The sequence below is a fragment of the Schistocerca cancellata genome, chromosome 10, assembly GCF_023864275.1.
Source record: "Schistocerca cancellata isolate TAMUIC-IGC-003103 chromosome 10, iqSchCanc2.1, whole genome shotgun sequence".
Taxonomy (NCBI): domain Eukaryota; kingdom Metazoa; phylum Arthropoda; class Insecta; order Orthoptera; family Acrididae; genus Schistocerca; species Schistocerca cancellata.
In genome coordinates, this window is record NC_064635.1 from 77,462,864 (window position 1) to 77,486,846 (window position 23,983).

Below are 23,983 nucleotides of genomic sequence, written 5' to 3' on the forward strand. Positions count from 1 at the left end.
AGACCAGTAAGATATTTTGTCTGTCACAGGTACATTACACACTTGGACATATGATGGATCTACCACCTGTCTGCTGTAGTATTTTTTTCAAGAAGAAATTTTCTTGACTTCTATCAATACACATTGAAAAATTCTGTAATATATTACAGCTACTACCATTTAGATTTCTATGTAGAAGAAACTGATGTACTTACAGTGATCTGGTGCCACTGGCTAGCATTACGACCAATATCAGTAAGAATATCACCGTGCATGTTGGCAAACTTTAAGGAATTTGAGGAGTTCAACTCCACGAATTCTTCTGCAATTCCTGTAAATAACAGACGTAAACATTTTATAACGACTTTCTTTTGTGAACGTAACTGAAACATGACTTTTTATCAACATTTGCACAATGGCTGCCCGTTTCTCTATATAACAAAAGAAAAGTATGTTCTTTCTAGAGACGGTGAAAAATTAATGATTACTGGGAGCTCACTACAATCTCAGAACTAGGGAGCTGACACACAAACAAACTTACTGCACCACATATTGAACAAAAATGTATTACCTTTCCTTTTCGGTTCCAAATTGATTACCTTAAAGGAACACAGGCTGGTGGCAGGAAAGGAATAAAGGAAAAGGATGACATGGTAATGTAACAATGGGTGGAGCTAGTAGTGGATCAGTGTACAGGGAAAGGACAGAGGAGATGCATGGAGGTGAGAGAAGGAGGGATTAAAAAGAAAGGAAAGAGGACATAGCAAATGGGATTGGGAGTGGGGGGGGGGGGGGGGTGTCATGAACGAAGATGAGGCAGGCACGTGGAGGCCACAGGGTGAAGATAGGGTCAAAAGGAGGGGAGTGTGGGTAAAGCGAGGCGAGGTGTGGGTAAAGCGAGGTGACGTGGGTAAAGTGAGCTGAGATGGGGGTAAAAGCAAGAGAAGTCGAGCTAAGGCGGGAGAAGGAGATGGTGGAGCGCGGCAGGAGAAGGAGAGGTGGGAGATAAGGCGGCGGGAGAAGGAGAGGTGGGAGATAAGGCGGCGGGAGAAGGAGAGGTTGGAGATAAGACGGCGGGAGAAGGAGAGGTCGGAGATAAGACGGCGGGAGAAGGAGAGGTCGGAGATAAGGCGGCGGGAGAAGGAGAGGTTGGAGATAAGACGGCGGGAGAAGGAGAGGTCGGAGATAAGACGGCGGGAGAAGGAGAGGTCGGAGATAAGACGGCGGGAGAAGGAGAGGTCGGAGATAAGACGGCGGGAGAAGGAGAGGTCGGAGATAAGGCGGGAGAAGGAGAGGTTGGAGATAAGGTGGGAGAAGGAGAGGTTAGAGATAAGGCGGGAGAAGGAGAGGTTGGAGATAAGGCAGGAGGAGGAGAGGTTGGAGATAAGGCAGGAGAAGGAGAGGTTGGAGATAAGGCAGGAGAAGGAGAAGTTGGAGATAAGGCAGGAAGAGAAGTCATAGCTAAGGCAGGAAATAACGGACCAAGGTACGAGATACAGGGGAGGATGGTGGAGAGGCAGGGCGCAGACAAAGGAGAGAGATGGCATCAGGGGGGGGGAGCAGGGGGGGGAGCAGGGGGGGTGACAGGTACAAGTGGGTGTTGACCAGGCACAAGCAGGGTGAGGCAGGTTCCGAGGATGGAGTGGGGGCTAAGGGGCAGGCATGTAAGTAAGGAGCACTGTTCAACATGGGCAGCGTGAGCAAAAGTGTAGGCAGTACGACCATCAACCAGGGAACCATCCGTCTCACAGCCCGAAAATGAGGCGAGGAGCGCAAGAAAACAGCGACGAAGGGCCACAGGCGGAACCGAGTCCTTGGGTCCCTGTGCCAAGTCCAGATGGACGGACGGCCGGGGCAAACACCAGGGAGGCATAGGTGCAAGGACCCGGAAGGGAGGCAGAAGAGGGAATGACCCCAGTTCTGACAGCAGGGACTGGACGCGGACAGCTATGGAAAGCCCAGACCAAGGTCACCGTTCGAGCAGATGGAGGACCATGGCAAGGAAAAGCAGGCGATGATTGGGATGGCCCGGTGAGCAATGCACGTGGACAGCATAGTCGGCGAGCGCTCGATGGTGGCGAATCCGCAGTGGGGGAACCCCGGCCTCCACCAGTAGACTATCCACAGGGCTTGTACGGAAAGCGCCAGTTGCAAGCCGAACCCCACAGTGCTGTATGGGGTCCAACAACGTCAACACTGAGGGTGATGCAGACCCATAGGCCAGGCTCCCATAATCAAGCCTGGACTGCACAAGGGCTCTGTACAATCGCAACAGCATGCAGCGATCTGCACCCCAAGACGTGTGGCTCAGGCAGCGGAGGGCGTTGAGGTGCCGCCAGCACTTTTGCTTCAGCTGAGTAATATGAGAAACCCATGTGAGCCGGGCATCAAAGACGAGTCCTAAGAAGCGGCTGGTGTCCACCACTTCAAGGACGTGGCCGTCGAGGTAAAGTTCAGGATGAGAGTGGACCGTCCGACGCCTGCAGAAGTGCATAACTCGAGTCTTGGCTGCAGAGAACTGAAAACCATGAGTCAGAGCCCACGATGCTGCCTTGCGAACGGCTACTTGCAGCCTGCGTTCGGCGACTCCCGTAGTCGTGGAGCTAAATGAGATGCAGAAGTCATCGGCATACAAAGAAGGAGACACCGACGACCCCACAGCTGCAGCCAGACCATTAATGGCCACTAGAAATAAGGAGATGCTCAACACCGAGCCCTGCGGCCCCGACTTGCACCCGGAAAGAGCGGCGCAATAGAAAGGTTTGAAGAAAAGCCGGGAGCCGACCAAGAAGACCCCACTCGTGCAACATAGCAAGGATGTGATGCCTCCATGTAGTGTCATACGCCTTCCGCAGATCAAAAAATACAGCAATGAGATGCTGACGTCGGGCTAAGGCCGTACGAATAGCAGATTCCAGCCACACCAAATTGTCCGCAGCAGACCGGCCCCGACGGAAGCCACCCTGGGAGGGAGCGAGGAGACCGCGCGACTCAAGGACCCAACACAAATGCCGCCCCACCATACGTTCGAGCAATTTGCACGAAACGTTGGTGAGGGTAATGGGACGATAGCTGTCCACCGCCAGTGGGTCCGCACCGGGCTTCAAGATGGGGACAATAACACCCTCTCGCCATTGCGACGGGAACACGCCCTCGCTCCAAATGCGGTTAAAAATGGTGAGGATGTGTCTCTGGCAGTCCCTGGAGAGATGCTTCAGCATCTGCGCGTGGATGCAGTCTGGTCCTGGTGCTGTATCAGGGCAATCGACAAGGGCAGCGAGGAATTTCCTCTCGCTGAAAGGAGCATTGTATTTTTCAGAACGACGCGTGTGGAATGATAACGGCATCTGCTCGGAGTCGCAGAGCTCGTAGCAAAGTGCGCAGCAAGGTGTTCAGCAATGGCGGCAGCGTCCGTGCAGACAGCGCCGTCCAGGGAGATCCCAGGGACACCCGTAGGGGTCTGGTATCCATAAATCCGCCGGATCCGGGACCACACGAGTGAGGGGGAGACACGGGAGCCCAAGGATGAGACATACCTCTCCCAGCACTCCCGCTTACGCCGTGCAATAAGACGACAGGCCAAGGCACGGAGCCTCTTAAAGGCGATGAGGGTCTCCAGAGATGGGTGCCACCTATGACGCTGGAGAGCCCGCCTACGGTCGCGAATAGCCTCAGCAATCTCCAGCGACCACCAGGGTACAGCCTTCCTCCGAGGGAGTTCAGAAGAGCGGGGGATGGCAGCCTCGGCCGCAGAAATTATTGACGTGGTCAAGACACGGACCACCTTGTCGATGTCACCCTGTGGGGGAGACTCAATGGTTGCAGCGGAAGTAAAAGCCGGCCAGTCAGCCCTGTTGAGAGCCCAGCAGGGCAGGCGCCCAGAAGAATGACACTGGGGCAGTGACAAATAGATGGGAAAATGGTCACTACCACACAGGTCAGGATGCACTCTCCAGTGGAGGGATGGGACAAGTCCGGGGCTGCAAAGAGAGAGATCGATGGCCGAGAATGAGCCATGGGCCACACTGAAATGCGTGAGAGCACCGGTGTTCAAGAGGCTAAGGTCGAGCTGAGCCAACACATGCTCCACGGCACGACCGCGGTCATCGGAGACAGTCCCACCCCATAGAGGGTTGTGGGCATTGAAATTGCCCAGAAGCAGCAATGGTGGCGGGAGTTGAGCCAGCAGCGCAGCCAAGACATGTCGGGGAAGCTCCCCATCCGGAGGAATGTAAACAGAGCAAACAGTAATAGCCGGCGAGAGCTCAACCCTGACAGCGACTGCCTCTAAAGGCGTCAGAAGGGGTACTGGCGAGCTACAGACAGAGTGGTGAACAAAGAGGCAAACTCCACCTGACGCTCGTTGACAGGCAGCGCGGTTCTTATAGTATCCCCGATAACCGCGAAGGGTGGGGGTCCGCATTGCTGGAAACCAAGTTTCCTGAAGAGCAATGCAGAGAACAGGGGAAACACTCAGAAGCATCCGGAGCTCAGGCGAGTGGCGGAAATAACCGCCACAATTCCACTGGAGAATGGAAGCAGTAAGGGCTGGGAGGGCGTGAAGGCGACTAAGAGGCAGACGGCGCCTCAGAGCCAACTGCCGCCACCGGGGGAGAGTCAGCTGTGTCCATAGGAAAGGCCCCCGAGGGTTCCGTGAGGGCGAGATCCGCGGCAGAGGCGAGGATCTCCACCTCATCCCCGGAGCCAGGACTGAAACCGCCGGAACGTCCTTCTTCTTGGATACGTTCCGTTCCTTCTTCTCGCATCTGCCCTTAGGGTGAGAGGGCTGGGAGAGCTTCTCTGAAGGAGCGTCGGAGGCTGACGACGACGCAGAAGCCCTACGACCAGCAGGTGGCGGAACCTTCAGCCACTGGCTGACATCTGGCTGGGTAGGAGAAGAAACGGAGGAAGGGAGAGCCCCGAGGGACCCCTTCCGCGAGAGAGGAACTGGCAGAGGCAACGCCAGCGGAGAAGGAGGGGGAGGGATCGAGCTCCCCGGTTTTTGAGTAGATGTCACTCCCGAAGTAAGCATGGGGGGAGTGACAGAAGAGGGTTTGCCCCCAACTGCTAAGGGGGCAACAGAGGAAGGCTTGCCCCCAGATACTAGGGGGGCAGACAGAGATGCACGGCCCCGTCGGCCCACTGAAGGCGGCACAGATGAGGCGGCTACTGCCGCCCGCGAGGGCGACGATAATGTTGCTGCAGCATAAGATGTTTGAAGGGAAACAGGATACAACCTTTCAAATTTCAGTTTGGCCTCTCGATAAGTGAGCCAGTCCAGGGTCTTAAATTCCATTATCTTCCGCTCCTTATGAAGAACGGAGCAATCCGGCGAGCATGGAGAGTGGTGCTCCCCACAGTTGACACATACAGGCGGAGGCGCACATGGAGAATCGAGATGAGAGGGGCGTCCGCAATCTCGGCATGTGGCGCTGGAGGGACAACTTCCAGCACTGGAAGCACCGCATCGGGGGAGGGACGTATGGCTTGACGTCACAACGGTAAACCATTACCTTGACCTTCTCAGGCAATACAGCACCCTCGAAGGCCAAGATAAAGGCACTGGTGGCCAACCTGTTAGCCTTGGGTCCTCGATGTACACGACGGACAAAATGTACACCACGTCATTCCAAGTCGGCTCTCAGCTCGTCGTCGGATTGTAACAATAGGTCATGATGGTAAATAATCCCCTGGACCATATTTAAGCTACTGTGGAGAGTGACGGTAACAGGGACGTCACCCAGCTTATCACACAAGAGCAACGCTCGTGACTGGGCTGGGGAGGACGTCTTGAGGAGGATGGACCCATTCCTCATTTTAGACAACCCCGCCACTTCCCCAAACTTATCCTCCAGGTGTTCCACAAAAAACAGAGGCTTCGTCGGAAGAAAGGAGTCACCATCAGTCCTGCTGCAGACAAGGTATTGTGGTACGTAAGGCTCCCGCATGGCACTAGATCTGCGTTCCTCCCACGGCGCAGCCAACGAGGGGAACGACTGAGGGTCATATTGCGCAGCATCAAACTCAACTCTGCCTCGCTTAGAGATGCTGGTGGCCATGCGACCACCAGCTTGGTGTGATTTATTGCGCTTCATTGCGCCACATCCGCCCAGATGCCACCTACTCCGAACGAGGGCTCTCCCCAAGGGCGCCACCCAGCCAAAGCAACGGGTACCTGGCCGATATCCCGTTGCCCGGAGTCCCCGTGCCCCAGATAAGATGGGCACATACTCCTTGGCATGTGTGGGGAGGGAACAGCTCTGGCATCTGTAGTGCGATCCCTGTGTGGTCAGGGGGCTACCACCAAGAGGGTACATGACAACCCCACCACAACGGACTGGCTACCGTGCTGGATTTTAGGTGTCTAAAGGGTCCACAGTTGTCGTGGGCGCTAAGAAGGGGATTGCGCACAAGACGAGAAGGAGGCAACCCAGAAGACGTTGGGTGTAAATCCCACCACACGACAATAGGTAACATGCAAGATGGTGGTGCATGATGGACCAATAGAAAAACACCACGTAAGGTGTCCTTCCCCAAATGGCACACACTAACAACGGAAATTTGGAAAAATGGAGGTCAAACCCAAGAGGGGACCATCACAGAAGGCCGAAAAGGTTGAGACTCCTTTTAGTCGCCTCGTACAACAGGCAGGAATACCGCGGGCCTATTCTTACCCCTGAACCCGCAGGGGGCGGACAGAGTGGTGAGGGAAGCTGTGATGAGAGTGGTTGTGGTGAGATTGGTGGGGGCGAGGGGCAGAGGGGAGGAGTAAGGCTGGAAGTAAGAATGCGCGGAAGGGGGAAGTATGATGGCATGTTTTGAGGTGAGGAGAAGAGGGGAGGAAGTTGGAGAGGTAGAGGGGAGGGGAAGCAGAGAAGGGAAGGGATAGTATAGGTAGGTGTAGAATATAGAAGGGAGGTGGAAGGTGTGAGTGAGGGATGGGACTGAGCGAAAGGTGAGAGACAGGGTCAGGGTGCAAGGGACAAAAGCGAGGGTAGAGGGCGGCGGCGAGGGTTGGAGACAAGCCTTGGGGGAGGGGGGGGGGGGGTTACTGGGCTGGGCTGATGTTGAGGTGGGACTGGGGCTAGGGGCATGCCGTGGTGGATGCACTTGGGGAGTTGATGAGAGGGTTTGGGGAGTATACACACAGAGCGGGCGAGCAGGTAGCGGATCAAAGGGACTGTGTGGTGAGGTGTACAGACCAAGGGGCATTGTGTCAAGGGGAGCAGACCATGGCAGAGGAGGAGTGTAGCTATCCCACAAAGGAGGTAGCTTACAAAATCCTCATTCAATGAATACTCCAATAACGTTTTTCCGTTTGGGATCCTTCCAAGTTAGATTGATGGAGGAAACAGAGAAAGTGCAAAGAAGAGCAATGTACTTTGGTAAAGTTCATCTAGTAAACACCAATGGAGATGCTGGTCCAACTCCAGTGGCATATGCTGCAAGAGAGGCATTTTGCATCACAGTCTGGTTTATTGTTAAAATTCTGAGAGTGTGTTTTCAAACAATGGAAACTATACAGGCAGGAATAGCAACAATGAAGGAAACGACGGGTTGCTACTTACCATACAGAAGACACGTTAAGTTGCAGAGAGGCACAATTAAAAGACACTTAAATAAAGTTTTCAGCCAAAGCCTTCATCAACGAAAGAGAAACACACACCCTTCATACAAACAAGCAAGTGCACCCCACGCACACATGATCTTAAACTCCAGCATATCGGGCCAGAAGGCATTCTGACGCGAGATGCTGGAGTTTACGATCATGTGTGCGTGGGGTGCACTTGCTTGTTTGTATGAAGGGTGTGTCTCTTTCGTTGATGAAGGCTGTGGCTACAAGCTTCATGTATGTGTCTTAACTGTGCTTGTCCACAACTTAATGTGTCTTCTTTACGGTAAGAAGCAATCTGTCTTTTCCTGCATTGTTGAGAGAGTACATTCCTACACAAGTCAACCGATACACTGCTTTGCCCTACATAAATCTCACTAAAAAGAAAAAAAAAAAAAAAAAAATTTGAGAGGTTCGTGCTCACACGGAGGCTTACTGACAACTGTTCTTCCCGCAAACTGTTTGTGGCTGGAACAGGAAAGAGGGCAAGAGACTGTTATAGTCAAAGCACCCTCCAGCAAACATTATAAGGTGGCTAGTGGGGTATAAATGTAGAAGCGGACAGCACACCCTACTAGTGTAAGAAGAATGAGGTAAGAAGCAAGATGCCTATTAACAGCTACTGTAAGACAGAACAGTCTAGTTTCCTTACCTGTCTGTGCAAACGTGCCCACTGCTTGCTGCACAGCCTGGGATGACACGGTGCTGTGTGTCAGGGACTGGTAAAAACTCTGCTGCACGACAGGTGGCTTCACCACAGGTGAGGCCTGGTAGTGGCTCGGCTGCACCACTGGCTGCTGTACGACAGGCGGCTGCACCACAGGCGGTGGCTGGTAGTGGCTCTGCTGCACCACTGGCTGCTGTACGACAGGCGGCTGCACCACAGGTGGCGGGTGGTGCGGCTGCACTACGGGTGGTGGCTGCACCGCGGGCAGCAGCTGCCGCGGCTGTACCGCAGGCAGCGGTCGGTGTGGTTGCACAGCGGGCAGCGGTTGACGCTGGTATTGTGGTTTCCCTCTGCCGCCATATAGTACTGGTCCTCTTTCTATAATCGGATCTTTGGTGACTGGGACTTGCGTCAGCACCCGCCTGTTATACGAGAGATATTAAATCGATAAAGAGGCTAAGAATTCTAGAAGAACAGAGCCTACAGCCAATACGCTATAAGAGTAAAGGTAACACTCGCCGCACGATCAGGATGCCGACTGGTCGTCAGACGAGTAAAAAAGGATCTGAAACATTACTATTTTTCACTAATACACGATGCATTTGGTCACGTATGCGTCACTATAATGAGGGATACTTCCAGACAGACTGAAATGTGTTACTGTCAGACCCTTTTACAATAAAGGCAATAAGACAGATGTTAATTAGTACCGACCGGTCTCACTAAGACTTATCTCCACCATGAAGGTACTGGAAAAAAATTATGCATGCAAATGCCTTGACACTTGATACACTAAATAGTATAATTATTCAAAATTTAAAAGATAAAATATTTAAAATATTTCCAACTGGTAATTTCAGTGATATGTCAAATGCATACGATTGTCAGTTTGCAGTGTCTCCTAGAGAAGCTCAAATATTATGGTATCAAAGATCTTGTTGTTAACTGGTTTCATCTTCTCTATCTATCAGGATGCTACGTGTTGCACTGAGAAATTCAGTGGCTGTACACAATGAAACAGCAACTTCAGTATGGGGATAATCTCTACATTTTTAGAACACAGATTAATATGGGGTCACTCTTGTTCTTGTTAAATATAATGGACCTTCTATCACATATCCAAGAAGCAGAAATAATTCACTTTGCTGAAAATCCAAACTAGTACATATAGGTATTATAATAAAACCTAATGGAGTAATTTCAACACTTGAAAATGTAAAAAAGGTTTTCAACATGATTTTTTAGGTTTACATAATTTTTGCTGCTTCTGAATTACTTTTTAGTGCTGATTTCAGATCTGTTACCACATATAGTTTTTCCACATCAAATAAGTGCATTTTTCATTTAACATCAAGTTCCACAAAGAGAAATTTTATTGCAAGTAAGGAAAATATTATTTTAGTAATTTGGAGTAGTTGGCCTCGCCTGTCACTCCCATCTAGCTGTTTGGTATGCTATACTGTTACGAGGTTACATTTGTGTTGTTAAATGTAGATTTGCAGTTTCTCAGAAAAGAGTTCCGGAAAGTGGTCCAGTAGCCCAAATGTATTCTGTTATGTATGTGGTAGCTACATAACTAAGTGAAATAGGACATTAATAGCTTCATGAAAAATATGTACTACACATACTTTGGTATGAGGCTTGGTGATAGTAACCAAAGCTGGGCATCACACAAGATAGACCGTACAGGTATTGATGGATAGACACTGTGGAAAAATGGGAAAATGAAATCAATATATTTTGCAATTCCCATAGTTTGGAAGGAGCCACAAAATCACATATATCCTTTTTTTCCCCCTTAGCATCACAGGTCACAGTGCAAAAAGCAAGAAGGATATAAAATATCCTAACATTTCTCCAGTCTTATGAACAGTTACACACAGTGAAGCCCCCTCCTCCAACTCCACCTTCCATTATTGAAGATTTGCAACAGGAGAGCAACTCAGAAAAGGAGTGTGATGATTACAAGCTGGAAGAGCTGCACTACAGTTATTTAATCAAAATGAACTTAATGATTTAACTTGTGACCTGAATCTGACAAAGATGCTTCCAAATTGCTTGGGTCATCTACTACTGTCAGCCAGAGTATCATTTTTTTTTATTTGGCACATGAAAAGTGAAAAGAAATTAATAAATTAAAGAAGAAGACCATAGGATTTTTTGTTGTCATCTTGAGGGTTTATTGAATATCTTTAATGTGATCTATGATCCAAATCAGTGGAGATTGTTTACAGACTGATCAAAATGTAGCCTGAAAGGCATACTCTTCCATAATCGAAATTTATTTGGCTCAATGCTTGTTGTCCATTCAGTACACTGGACCTCAATGCTGTGCTGAAACTGTGAATCATGAAAAACATTCTTGGACAGTATGTGGGAATTTGCAAGTAGCTGGCAAGTTAAATTGGTGAACAATCTGGCTACACAAAAATGTCTAGTTTCATTTGTGAGAGGGACAGCTGAGTGAAAGACCAGCACTGGTAGTACTTAAGTAACTGGCTCTTCAACCTGGTTCGTAGAATATAATGAATGAACCAGTTGGTCAGCCAAGCAAGATACTATGACCACCTCATCACAGCAAGCTTGGATCAACGATGCTGTTCACTAAAGCACTTCCAAAAGATGGTGGCAGCTTACTGTGCTCAGTAACAAGATTACCAAAAGTACTTCATGAGAAACTTAAAGAAGGCATCCCTGTGGGGCCGCAGATCAGAAATTTAATGAAAGACAGTTAGTTTGAAAGTACAATGAACTCAGTGTAAAGGGCCTGGGTTTTATTTAACAATGTAGTGCCCAACTTTTGGGCAGCAACAAACATCCAAATTGTAAAACCACAGTTAAAGGAATGTTGCAGAGTTTCACAAAATTAGGATGCAACACATGTATGAAGCTTCATTTTCTACATTCACATTTCGAATTTTTTCCTGCAAACCATGCCAATGTCAGTGAAGAAGGATAATGGTTCCAAGAGGATATCAAGAAGATGGAAGAGAGATACCAGAGAAGGTGGAACGAACAAACACGATGGCTGGAAACTGTTTGATGCTACTGAGAGATGACATTGGAGTAAGGAGACAATCGAAGAAGAGACCTTTCAATCCCACCTCAGAAAGACCTCGACACAGTGAAATCAGCTAAGGGAAATTAAACTGTCAGACATGTGCTGGTTTTGTAATAATTATTAGCATTTTTGAGTAAACATATACCACTGTTTCATCTAATGCAGTGTGTAATGATTCTGGAAAATATTACAAAATAAATGATTAATTTTTAATGCAATTTTTTAAAAAATCCTGTTAGAAAAAATGTGATTTCAGTTAAAACTTCAGATGTGATTTGTACAAAAAATCTGGTGTCATAAAGAAAAACCAAAATAAGATTTGAAATCGGAATGAAAATTAGTTTATGTATCGTTACAGTCATGAAACATCGTTCCAAAACTTTTAAAATGCAGCATAGTGTTTTTTTTCTTTTCTTTTTTTTTTTTTTTTTTCAAAAATTAATGACTGGTAGTGTGCAAATGGACTGTCACTGAATTCAGTCTAGTTTTAGAAAGCACCATTAATGAACTTTTACACACATTAATATATGATTTCTAAGCAAATCTTAGTGTGTTCAAAAAGGCACACTATGTGCAGTTCAAAATTTGTAAGACGTTTCTACTCAGCAAATGTCTAAATTTTTTTGTGCTAGTACTTCAAGTGGCCACAGAGAATTTCAAATGGTTGGATTAGGTGGGGGAGGGACTTTCAGCTTCAAAGTGATGCCTTCACCACTCTGGTCTGAGCAGTTTGGGGCATCAGGACTGCTGTCTCTGTGCATCCTGTTTAGTGCATGCATCTCAAAAGGCAATGAAATAGTCACCTGAGCTACATTATGCAGTGAAGTTTTGTTTGAAACTGAAAAAATCTCTTCTGGAGGTCACTGATTGATTGTGCAAGCTTGGGGGGCAGTGCTCTATCAAATTCGCAAGTTTCGCGGTGGATGAAAGCATTTAAGGAAGGCCAGGAAGAGGTAGTCGACGAATCCCACACTCGACGGTCGTCAAGCACCAAACCTGATGACAATTTGGGCCATGTGTGCGATCTGTTCAACTGACTATCAGTTGAGTGTCCAGAAGATTGCAGAAACTCTCAACAGTCCCAAAGCAAATGTACAATTAGTGCACTATAAATTGCACATGAGGAAGGTGTGTGCCAAACTGGTTCCCAAGCTTTTGATGGACAATCAGAAGAATCATCAGGTGACTGTCGCAATTGCATTTCTCGAATGCGTTGGTTTTTGAACTACTTTCTTGAACATCATTACCAGCAATGAAACAGAACGTCAAAGCTGCAAGTGGCATACACCTCAATATCCCCAAAACTGAAAAAAATCAATACTGAGCAAATTGAAAGTGAAAACAATGTCAATGCCAATGGTGTGGTCCACAGAGAGTCTGTTCCTCTCAGCCAAATAGTGAACACTGCCTACTATGTCAGTGTGCTGGAAAAATTGCAAAAATTGGTCGTGTGAGTGAGAAAGGAGATCATCACTTCCTGGGAGCTCCACCATGGCAATGCTCCAAGGCATGCCACACTTCACATCTGTGACTACCTGGCACAGCACAACTTGGCAACACTGCTGCAACCCCCTTACAGTCCACACATAGTACCAGCCAACTTATTTCCCTTCCCAAGAGTCAAGGCCTCACTCAAAGTAATCAGTTACGGGTCTACTGCAGACGTCCAATGCACCATGATGAGGACCTTTGCTGAGGTCTCCACTGAAGCCTTCCAGGACACATACTGTGCTTGGCAGTGTCACTGGAAAAGGTGTGTGGATGTTCAAGGAAAGTACTTCGAAGATTATTAAATGTTTGCAACATTATATACAATAAATCTACTGGTTAGAACAACAGCATTGCTCTCGAGACACACCTCATGTGAAGACAAGCAGATGGAAGAAGTTTGTGATTCTTTCGATTGCAGTTCAATAGGAGATTACATTTGCAGAAATGTATCGCTGAACACAGCTGAAATGTGTACATAAATTTTTATCTGCATTGTGAAAGCTGTCAGATGTAGGAATTACCACAATACAAAAGCTGGCATACTTCGCTTACTATCATTCCTCGAGTTCATTCTCACAGTGACTCATCAATCGAGCTACAGTTTTCTGAATCCAAAAGCAGCTAATAAAAGTTATTTGTGATGTGAATTCATAAATGTCCTGCTGAGAAGAAGGCCTTTCGAGGAACTGTTGAACTAGTGCTTGTCAGTACACATTTAATGGAATTTTGTCATAAAGAATATAGCTCTTTTTAAAACCAACAGCTCAGTTCATGGAATCAATACTAGAAATAAAAATAAGCTAAATAAGATTTAAAGTCAATTAATTTGATTGATAGAGTTATTCATTATTGAGGACACATATTTTTAGTAACTTGCAAGCAGCCATAAATAGTTTATCAACTAATAAAGTACAAGTTAAGATGAACCCAAATTGCTTATTGGCAGGCAATTTCTTCTACTTCACTGTCAATGTTCTTAGTAAAATCAATTGATGTATATATTGTTTATGACAGCCATAAAGACAATAATATCGCTTCCCGGGGGTTCAACAACACAGTTATCGGTGCTTCCGCATAACAAAGTAAATTTTGGGCGAAAATAAAGTGTCTCTAACAAGCAATCTTCCTGGGACAAATCCCCACAGGCACATTAGACACAAGAAAAACAGCCAGGCAATGACAAGAGTGGCCACTTAGTTACACATTAAAATGGATAATAAAAAAAAATCACACAAAGGACCTGTGTTTATGTATGAATATCCCTGTCACTTCCTCATGCTTAAATAATACAATAATAGTCAGGGCACAAAATACTAAATAAAAATACGGAAAGAGCCAGCCACACATTCTCCAACTGACTCAAACTCTCCTCCTTAACAAGGTAATAGCACTCGAGGGAATGGCAGGGGGCAGTACATTACTTTCCTGATGTGTGTGCTTTGCTGGAGCATAGGATTGCTCATTTCCCAGGATTCCCATGTGGTTTGGCACCCAGCAGAACACTTCCTTCCCTCGACATTACAGTATATAAAGTGTGTCTCATACGTTTCGTACCACTTTGTATTCCGCATACATTTGCCAAATGGCCTGTACGACACATACGGAATCAAAACGGACGAGGAAGTTATTCTGTTGACTGCACATCACCTCCTCCAGCACCTCTAGGACTGCAAACACTCCATGTCAAAGAAGATAAATTTGTCCGCTAGTTTAATAATAACAACAATGTCAGGGGTAATTGCTGAGCAGCTGACACTTAGGGCCTGCTTTGATTCATCAGAGCATAAAACTGCGACAGTTTGGTGCTCCTCAAAAAACTCTTGAAACGCTCATTTAAAAAATAAAATCTGGTGCATGAGATTTCCTGTGCTTTTGTCAAATTTAAAAACAGCCTTGGCTTCAATACTAACTAGGGAAGTTACTCATTCCAACCACAAGCTAAAACACTCAGGTCCGCTACACCAAGTCTGCAAGCTGCTCCTTTGCTCTGATCGCAAACAATATCATTGTTGTTCTGTGATTTACATACATTCATTCTGCCAATGGATTATAGATTAAAGGCCGGAACCTGGGGGAAACGGGAGGCAGGTCGGGAGGGGAGGGGGGCACCCATCTGACATTATATGCAAGTTACACCATCAGGAACTTCCTTTGGATGTTCAGAGGCAGTTCCCCAGCCTCAACATAGAGGCTGGGTACTGGGTTCATCCTCAAGGATGCAGTTACCAATCTAATCCCATCGTGGTGAACTGATCCTGAGATATTTCAACAAGATGGCCATGCAGAACCGTATACACAAAACAACCACAGTAACAACAGGAAGGATCCATCAGCATCTCCCTTCCTCCCACCAGTATCTGCCACCGAGGCACTTTAAGATGTTTAGAGCTCTCACTTTGAGATGCTTAAGGTATGATAAGAAGGTGAGTTTCTCACAAACACACCACCCAGCATCATCATTGATTCATAAAAGCTACGCGGTGTACCCCTTGATGCAACTTGGATGGACTAAATCTGCGATGTGCACAATTAAAAGTGACAAATTCTTCTGACGGGGAAAAATAAGGCCTGTATTTTTAATCCATAACTCTAATGTTCTTCAAGTCAGATACAGTTATCGAGCAGATATCTCAATAATGGAAGACAAACAAAATTGAAACACCATCAGACAGACCTCCTGACTGTGGCCAGTGTACAGTTGCTGACTGCTGGAAAAAGAGTAGCACTAAAAATACTCCACTGTAGTACACCTTTCTCCTAAGTCTGTCTGTCTGTCTGTCTGTCTGAGTGCACTGTCAACTCTGAACCCAAAATACCACCCCAAAAGGAAAGATTGTGCTACAACAGCAATACAGGAGCAGAAGTTCCATCTTTACAGTTGTCAGAAAATGTTTATTTCCATTTACTGCCACAGATCTCTTCAATATCAAAAAATATTCTTATTGAGGGCTGCTAAAAACCTTCTCATATCACTGCCTCGAAGAGTATTAGATTGTCGAATATACAGCAGTACCTACGGAAAGGGGACTGGAGAGTTTTCTGGTTCCCAGAACACATGCCAAGTGACTGCTGATCATTAATTCCAGTGTCTTCCCTAGACAACTGGTAAGTGCTAGACAGTGATAACTACTTGGACCCATGTTATTCTTTAAGTTTCAGGAGGGAGACCACGACTGCTGCCTTCGAAGAATGAACTATATTATCCCACTGACAACATTCTTTCAAAAAGATCGAGAATGTAGTTTTTCGACTCAGTATTCAAATACTGTAGAGCACACTGTCTGGTTCCAAAATCTGCACTGTGACCCAAAGCAAGTGAAAATCGTAGCTCAGGTCTTTTCAGATCGCGTGCCCACTGTCACACAGCCGGGAACTGGTGCAGGCAGTAAAGCCGCCAGGCTGTAACACGTGTGACAATTCTGCACCAGCCAAATGCATGTGGGCAGCGGGCAGGGTCACAGGAGAGGAATGCGCAAAACAGGGTCGGCCAGTAGACGTCTATACTAGCTGTGCTCCCCCCTGAGTGAGTCAAGGGTCACCCGGCAATGCCAGGTGCACTTCACAGTTGTGCTGCAATATCCTACTGTACCTTGTCCTCGTAAAAGGGGCAGCTGTTCTTGACAGTACTATTGGAGCTGAAGTCCAGTCGCATCTTCCAAGCTAATTCCCAGCTGAATTGGAATGTGGGGGTCACGATTTGTGTTGGATGTAATCAGTTCAAAGCATTTCTTCATTGTCTGGGCTACAGCTTCTGATGTAGCCAAGGGGCACTACTGCTCGGTACAGCACTGGAGTGTACATGTTATCTTCCCTACTTCTCACTGAGTCCCACACCTCTGCTGACAGAATGGAATGTTAATAGATTGAAAAAATTCTCATCACAGCTGCATTTTACTCTCTTCAACAACGCGCCTATATTTGGCCCGAAAAAAGCGAAAGGCTGCAGGGTTGTCAACAGATGTGTTATATTAAAGCTTTTGTAGTGCCCGTGCCTGTCCTGATGGCTAAATGGCATTACCTGATCCACCATGGGACTGGTCATCTGCCACGATTACATGACCACTTCGGGACAGTGACACTGGCAACCCTGTTAAGGGTGTCGGTTACATTTCCTACTGTGTCCTGGATGCAGGATTTATGTTAGAATAAAATCAGGTTGATATAAAGTGCCCATCTGGCTTTATTTAAAATTCATTTAGGTGGCTTGGTGGCAAGTGTTGCTATATGACAGGTGGATTCCCACGAAAAAACTATGAGGAGACTGCAAATCCTCCAACTCTTCCCTAAGGACAGTATCGGCTGCTTCAAGATGACTGGTAAATGTAGCAGGTACGGAATGGCATTTTTTGTGGATGAATCCTGTCACTCTACCCTTGACTCTCTCGCCATCTGTAGCACCCTTCCTGTGGATCGTATAGCTTATAAAGACATTGTTGACAAAGGTCTGAGATGTGTTTCTTGTACGCATAGGCACAAGGGCCTAACCTATGTTAACAGCTTTACTTCTACAGTATGTCTTAAACTGTTCACATTCCACTGCAGCGTAGAAGCCATTAGTCAGAGGGTTTTATTTCACCCTGTCTCTCTTTTTTTGTGAAGTGAGAGGAAGAGGAGGAGGAGGAGGAGGAGGAGGAGGAGGATGACAACCACCTCCCACTTTGTCATCATATGTATCCTATTATATTCTATTACATTTGAGATTTACTTTCGTCAGTTAATACTAAGCTCCTACATAATGGTATCATGCCAGGTTTCTTTGGATTTTGACTGTTTCTGGGAGAGGATTTTGCAATGTGTTGTGATGCAGGCTGTTCACATAAGACTGAGTTACTTTGGACCCCTGGTTTTGTATGTAGTCGGAGAGTGTCTTTGGGGCTAAGTAGTAGCCCCTGTTGACACTGATTCAGAAGTAGCTGTAGGCTTAGTAGCTTGGGAATTAGTGCACATAAGTTTCCTTGTATGCCTGCTTGTGCCTGTGTTTGTGTGGCACCACTGATTTTGCTTTCAGTTTTTCTCACAGTGGAAGCAAACGATGGTGAGAAAACTGGGGATTGCAAGTCCTTACATACTTTTTTTTTCTGGAGTCAGATACAGAATTCTCTTCATCACTTTAGTTTGTCAAATTTTATTTTCTTCTAGAAATACTGAGGAATTCCAGCTCGAAGCAAACTGACTACACAAGCCATTTATACAAAAGTCGCATTGAACACAATGACCCAGTTACATAGTTACATTTGTTTCATGTTGCCTTGGCATTAAACCCTAGTGCAGTGTCACCATACCTCTGACACTTAGAGCATCGCACTGGACCGGTTATATGAGGTCTCGCCTTCACTCGAATAAATCTGACCCTGATATGTTCTGGTAGGATAGGCAAACTGAAGGCTACGATGAAAGCGGCAGTTTTTTGTAGCTCACCACTCACTCTCCTGCCTTCAATGGCACGGTTATTTGTGTCCATTATATGTCTACACCTTACAACACCATTACTTAAGTTGAGTGTGTTACTCTTTTCTACGGCTACAGCATACTGAACCAATTCCTAATAGTTCAGAAATAGAAGTTTCAACCAACAGGGTCCCGATGCAAAGTCACTCGACTGACGTCACAGGTCCAATGACACATTCCAATGTTTTTAGTCGATGCACAAAGAGACTACTGCCTCAAAAGTCTCCTCTACTGTTTTTATCACAATGAAGCCAACAGCCTCATCAAATCAGATACACCAGTTCCAGCCCAATCACTAAAGTTGAGCAACACTGTGCCTGGTTGGTACTAGGATGGGTGGCCATTGAGTCAGGGCCACGCAAGGCACTTAAGTGGCAAATAACTGAAATACTTGCATCAGGCATTTCCACCATAAAACATTACCATTTCATCACAATAAAGACATTCCAACACTGCTGTGCCATGTTAAAATTACCACAGTCAGATTTTCCTAACACAATTCTAAAGGTATTACTCTGTTGACCCGTGTGGTTCACCCAGGGATCACCACACTTCCACAGTAAGCCTTATACAAATGAGATGTAGCAGGTCCTCCAGAGATTGCCTGCTAACAATTATTTTGCCTCAACAGACATCTGTGCCATTAGGGTGCAGCACACTTTAAAGAGTCTATTTTTACTATCCTCATGATCTGTGGGGTTAAACCCAGATCGCCGCTTCCTGTGACACACTACATTATACCGCTGAGCCACAAAGTGGCATCCCAAGAGTTTATAGTTACAGAGGACTTGTATATATTAATAATTTTAAATAACGTGACTTTTATGTAAAATCTGACTTGTGTTTATCTTCAGTGCAGTTACGTGATCTGTTTAAGTGCTGCGAGCTGTTTACTGTCTGATGAAGTATGGCTACAACAGCTAGAAATTATCTTTTTGCCTTTAGAGTATATACATTTATATGCCTGTGGCAGGTTTGGCATTAACTTTTAAATGAAAATATCTTTATGGTCTTTTACTTATTCCATTTTCCTGAGGACCACTTTGCTTAGTACCTGTGGAAGGAATCGTAGCAAATATGTTCTTTTGTAAATACGTATTACCAGTTGACAAAGGCATTAATGGCTGAAAGCTTTATTTGTGACAGTCTCTCTGTTGTGCCTATCTCCGACTCAGCATCTCCGCTATATGGTGAATAGCAACTTTCCTTTCATATTATTATTACCCGTTTTTGTTTTTTTATGACATGTTCTATTTCCTTGAGGTTCTCCTCATTATGGATCTTTGCAACAAAAAGTCAATTTATCTATTTTGGTAACCAGTTTTACTTAATTAACTACCCTCAGACCAAAAATATTCATGTGAGGTGGTGGTATTGTTGAAATAATTCCTCCTATTACGTATCAGTCAGTTACGTAAAGTAGACAAGTTGTTTGGATTGTTCAGTTCTGTATCGGCAGCTCCTCAGTTGTCATTAAATTTCAGACTTCTTATGAAAACAGGAGTTGTCTGCTGTCCTGAGAAGGTGGTAGAAGAGAACTCGCTGTGGATGCAATGTTATTTAAAAAAATGGTTCAAATGGCTCTGAGCACTATGTGACTTAACTTCTGAGGTCATCAGTCGCCTAGAACTTAGAACTAATGAAACCTAACTAGCCCAAGGACATCACACACATCCATGCCCGAGGCAGGATTCGAACCTGCGACCATAGCGGTCGCTCGGCTCCACACTGTAGCGCCTAGAACCGCACGGCCACTCCGGCCGGCCAATGTTATTTAACAAACTTGTGAAATTCAAAATTATAGCTTATGCAGAGGATTTAGTACTGCTATGCAAATGAGATGAACAACCAGAATAAATATATTGTCCTTATAAAAGCTGTGCCAGAAAGACGGGTAGCAGTCAACTTAACACAATTATACAAGAAAAGACATTCTACCAAATTCCACAAAACTGATAACTATACAAGACTGAGAAACATTTGATGGTTGAAATAACCCTGAATATAGTTTAGTTACAACAATGAACGGTTGGGCATAAAAGAAAGAATTATTGCAGGATCAAGACGCATTTTCATTCTTAACACTACACTTAAAATTAATACGGAGGATGAGAATGAGCACGTCTCCTAACGAACTTCAATCATAATTTTCTCTGTTTTGAAAATATTGTAAATATTGTTTCCATTGTGTAGATAGAATTAGTATACACTGTGTGTTTTTGTCAGATAGTTTCATGTCACATACACACAACATCGGCCGAATAGTGTTTTATCAAAACAGTACATTCTTTACAGATAAAGTGTTGGGGTAAGTTTGTGTGAGCAACTGACAGTACTGCCTTAAATTAATCTGATTTTGTACTCAGTCAAGAGTTATGCACTGAGGGTGACAACAGCATGCAAACAATCATAAGTAGTTTCAACAGTGGCAGTCACACGTGTGCTGCACTGTTCTAACAGATCCATCACCGAATGTTGATCCATCACAAATGTAAATACCAATTATTCTTCATGGTTTAGAATCACTCTCAATACATACTGCTGAATGATATCATACCATAGGAATAAATTGGGAATCCCACTAATTATGCAAATAAAATTAAGAATTAGTAAAGACTACAGTACTGAGCCCACAGTGCAATGATGCTGCCAATATGAGGGAAATACAAGCCTCATGAAACAACCAGAACTGGATGACATTAAGAAAAAAATCATTATCACAGCAAACACCAATACTCTTAACAGAACCTCCACAATAATGTAAGATTCTGAAAGTGGGAAGGCAGGAGGGAGAAGGGTTTCTAAAATACAACTTAGAATATATCTACTAACACAAAACAAAAGAAAATGAAAATAAATAAAAACTGAAAAAAGACAATTATCAAAAACAGCCAAATAATTTTATATGGGTTGCCATCCACACTCAACACACAGAGGTGTGAAACTTTTGGAAATTACCAGCTTCTTTCACTTCAAAATGACATATGAGGTGTGTGAGGAAAATAATGAGATGGACACAACTACGAGTGATCTGGCAATGCTGTCCTATTCTACTTGTGTAGACTGGTGTGTTCATCCCTTCCAGATGCGCAGCACGAGTTTGAGTTCTGTACAGCCATGACATGATTTTCAAGGCACCATCAGTGAAGGTGTGTTTTTGTTGTATGTACCAAAAGTGGAACAGAGGAATTTAAAGCAATGTTATGCAATAAAGTTTCATGTTAAGCTTGGGGAATCCGCAAGTGTGATCTTTGAAAAGTTGAAATGGTCCTGTGGGGAGCACTCTTTATCAAGAGCACAAGTTTTTCACTAGCACAAATCATTTTTGGAAGACTGAAAACACATTCAAGATGAACCTCACTCAGGGAGACTAACTTCAAATCCGACGAAAGTGTCGAATGTTTGCATGCTCTTGTGAGATCAGACCAATTTTTAACAATAAGGATGATGGGTGATCTGTTACACTTAAACACTTTCACCATACATCAAATTTTGACAGAAGATTTGCACATGCGAAAAGTTTATGCAAAAATGGTGCCAAAAAACTTCACAACTGAGCAGAGGGACAATTGGAGAAACATGTGCATTGATCTTCTTGAGAGGACTGTCAATGTCCTCAAATGATTCACTTGTGTAATCACAGATGATGAATCCTGGATTTTTGAGTATGATGCTGAGACAATGTGGCAAAGTGACGAGTCACACACAGAGACATCTCTTCGACTGAAAAAAAAAAGCCCAAATGAGCAAATCCAAACAATGCTGATTTGCCTTTTTTGACAGCATGGGTATTGTGCATAAATAATTTGTTCCTCCTGGTCAAATTGTCAAGCAAGTGTTTTACAAAAGTGTCCCTAAAAGGCTAAAGAAAAGGGTTGCAGAAGGCATTCTGGCCCGAGATGTTGGAGTTTGCGATCATGTATGCGTAGGGTGCACTTGCATGTTTGTATGAAGGGTGTGTGTTTCTCTTTCGTTGATGAAGGCTTTGGCTGAAAGCTTTATGTAAGCGTCTTAATTCTGCCTCTCTGTGGAGCAACAGGAATGTCTTTCGAGGTAAAAAATTCTGTTATAGACAAGACCGTGTGACATGGAGTGTTGTCTTCATGCAGACAACCCACCTGTCTTCATTGTCTGGTCTCACTCGATTCACCCTTATTTTCCATGCCTGGGCAACTTTTTTTTTTTCTTTTCCCAAAATTGAAAAATGTCTTATAGGTTGTCATTTTGGGTCTCTCAAGAATATTCAAAATGACATGACCAACTTGTTGAAGGCCCTACCAGTTGAAGCCTTTCAACACTGCTACCAAGACTGGAAAAAGTGATTCTGCCAATGTACAAAATGTAAGCAATTTAAAAATAATTTTTATAGATATTTACACTTTAGGGACTGTTCTATTTTCATTTATGAGAGCTGTTCAATAAAGAATGATCATAATTTTTTTATGGTCATAATTTCTTGTGATTAAATTTCTTACGATATCCTGTTAACTTAATGTGCAACAAACACGCCGTAATAGTTTCATTGTTGGGACTCCTGGTTCCTACCTGTGAGAGGCAGGCAAGGTCAGACATGTTCAGTATCGCCTGCTGCTACAATGGAGGTAACACGTGAGGGACAATATGCGGCTTTGAAATTCTGCTTTCGTCTCAACAAATCTTCAGCTGAGGCCTATACAATGTTACAGGAGGCCTATGGAGAGTCTGTTCTTCCCTACAGCACAGCTCGAAGGTGCTTTAAAATGCTTAAAGAGGGGGAATTACCAATATCAAAGGAAGGTGGACCTGGTGCTCTATTTACTGCTCTTACAGAAGAAAACATCAACACTGCTGCTGTCATTGTAAGAGAGGATCGACGAATTACCTTAAGATCACTTTCTGAAATACTGAACATTTCACTGGGTGCCACCCACACGTTGGTGACAGAAAAATTGCACACGACATGTGTTTGTGTGCGATGGGTTCCTAGACTGCCAATTCCCGAACAAAAGGACACTTGCGTGCAGATAAAGTTGATGTTAGAGGAAGATCCAGAGTTTTTTTTTTTTTTTCTTCAAATGTAATCACTGCTGATGAAACTTTGCTACACCATTTTGATCCTGAGAGCAAACAGCAAACCTCAGTGTGGAAATCTCCATCACCAACCCCCAAAAAAGCAGAAGTGGTTGCTTCTGCTGGGAAAGTTATGGTCATCTCATTCTTTGGTATTCAGGAATGTTTAGCAGCATGTTGTACCTGCACACACATCAGTAACTGGACAATACTACAGGGATGTCCTGAAAACATTGGAAGTCGATATCAAGCGCAAAAGACCAGATTTCCGTGAAGCAGGCTGGATGCTGCACCACAAGAGCGCGCGGCCACATATTGTCAATGTTGTTGCTGAATATCTTGCAAAAAGCAACGTGAAGTGCATCCCTCACCCTCCCTATAGCATGGATTTAGCCCCACGTGACTTTTTTCTGTTCCTTAACATGAAGAAATGCCTTCGTGGGAGGCATTATCAATCATCAGAAGCACTGGTGAAAGCTGCGGAGGCAATTTTGTAGGACCTCTCAAAAAATGGTTTCCAGCATGTGTTTGAAGACTGACAGAAACGCTGGGGCAAGTGCATTGCGTTTATGGAAGACTACTTTGAGAAGGGCCATCAAAATTATGAGAATGAGTATACGTATGTTGTCAAAAAAGTATGATCATTCTTTATTGAACTGCCCTCATGTATTTTTAA

The 23,983-nt window shown here is 45.0% G+C and overlaps 1 protein-coding gene across 1 annotated transcript in view; it reads right to left on the reverse strand.

Moving 5' to 3' along the window:
* The window catches only part of LOC126106900 (nuclear RNA export factor 1-like), a 214,081-nt gene that overhangs the window by 163,020 nt on the left and 27,078 nt on the right, over window positions 1-23,983 (reverse strand). Inside the window, exons 3-4 of the mRNA XM_049913317.1 lie at window positions 8,244-8,680; window positions 195-310 (exon numbers count right to left, since the gene is read on the reverse strand). Coding sequence (XP_049769274.1) covers window positions 195-310; window positions 8,244-8,680 — 553 coding nt within the window. The remainder of the gene's footprint in view (window positions 1-194; window positions 311-8,243; window positions 8,681-23,983) is intronic.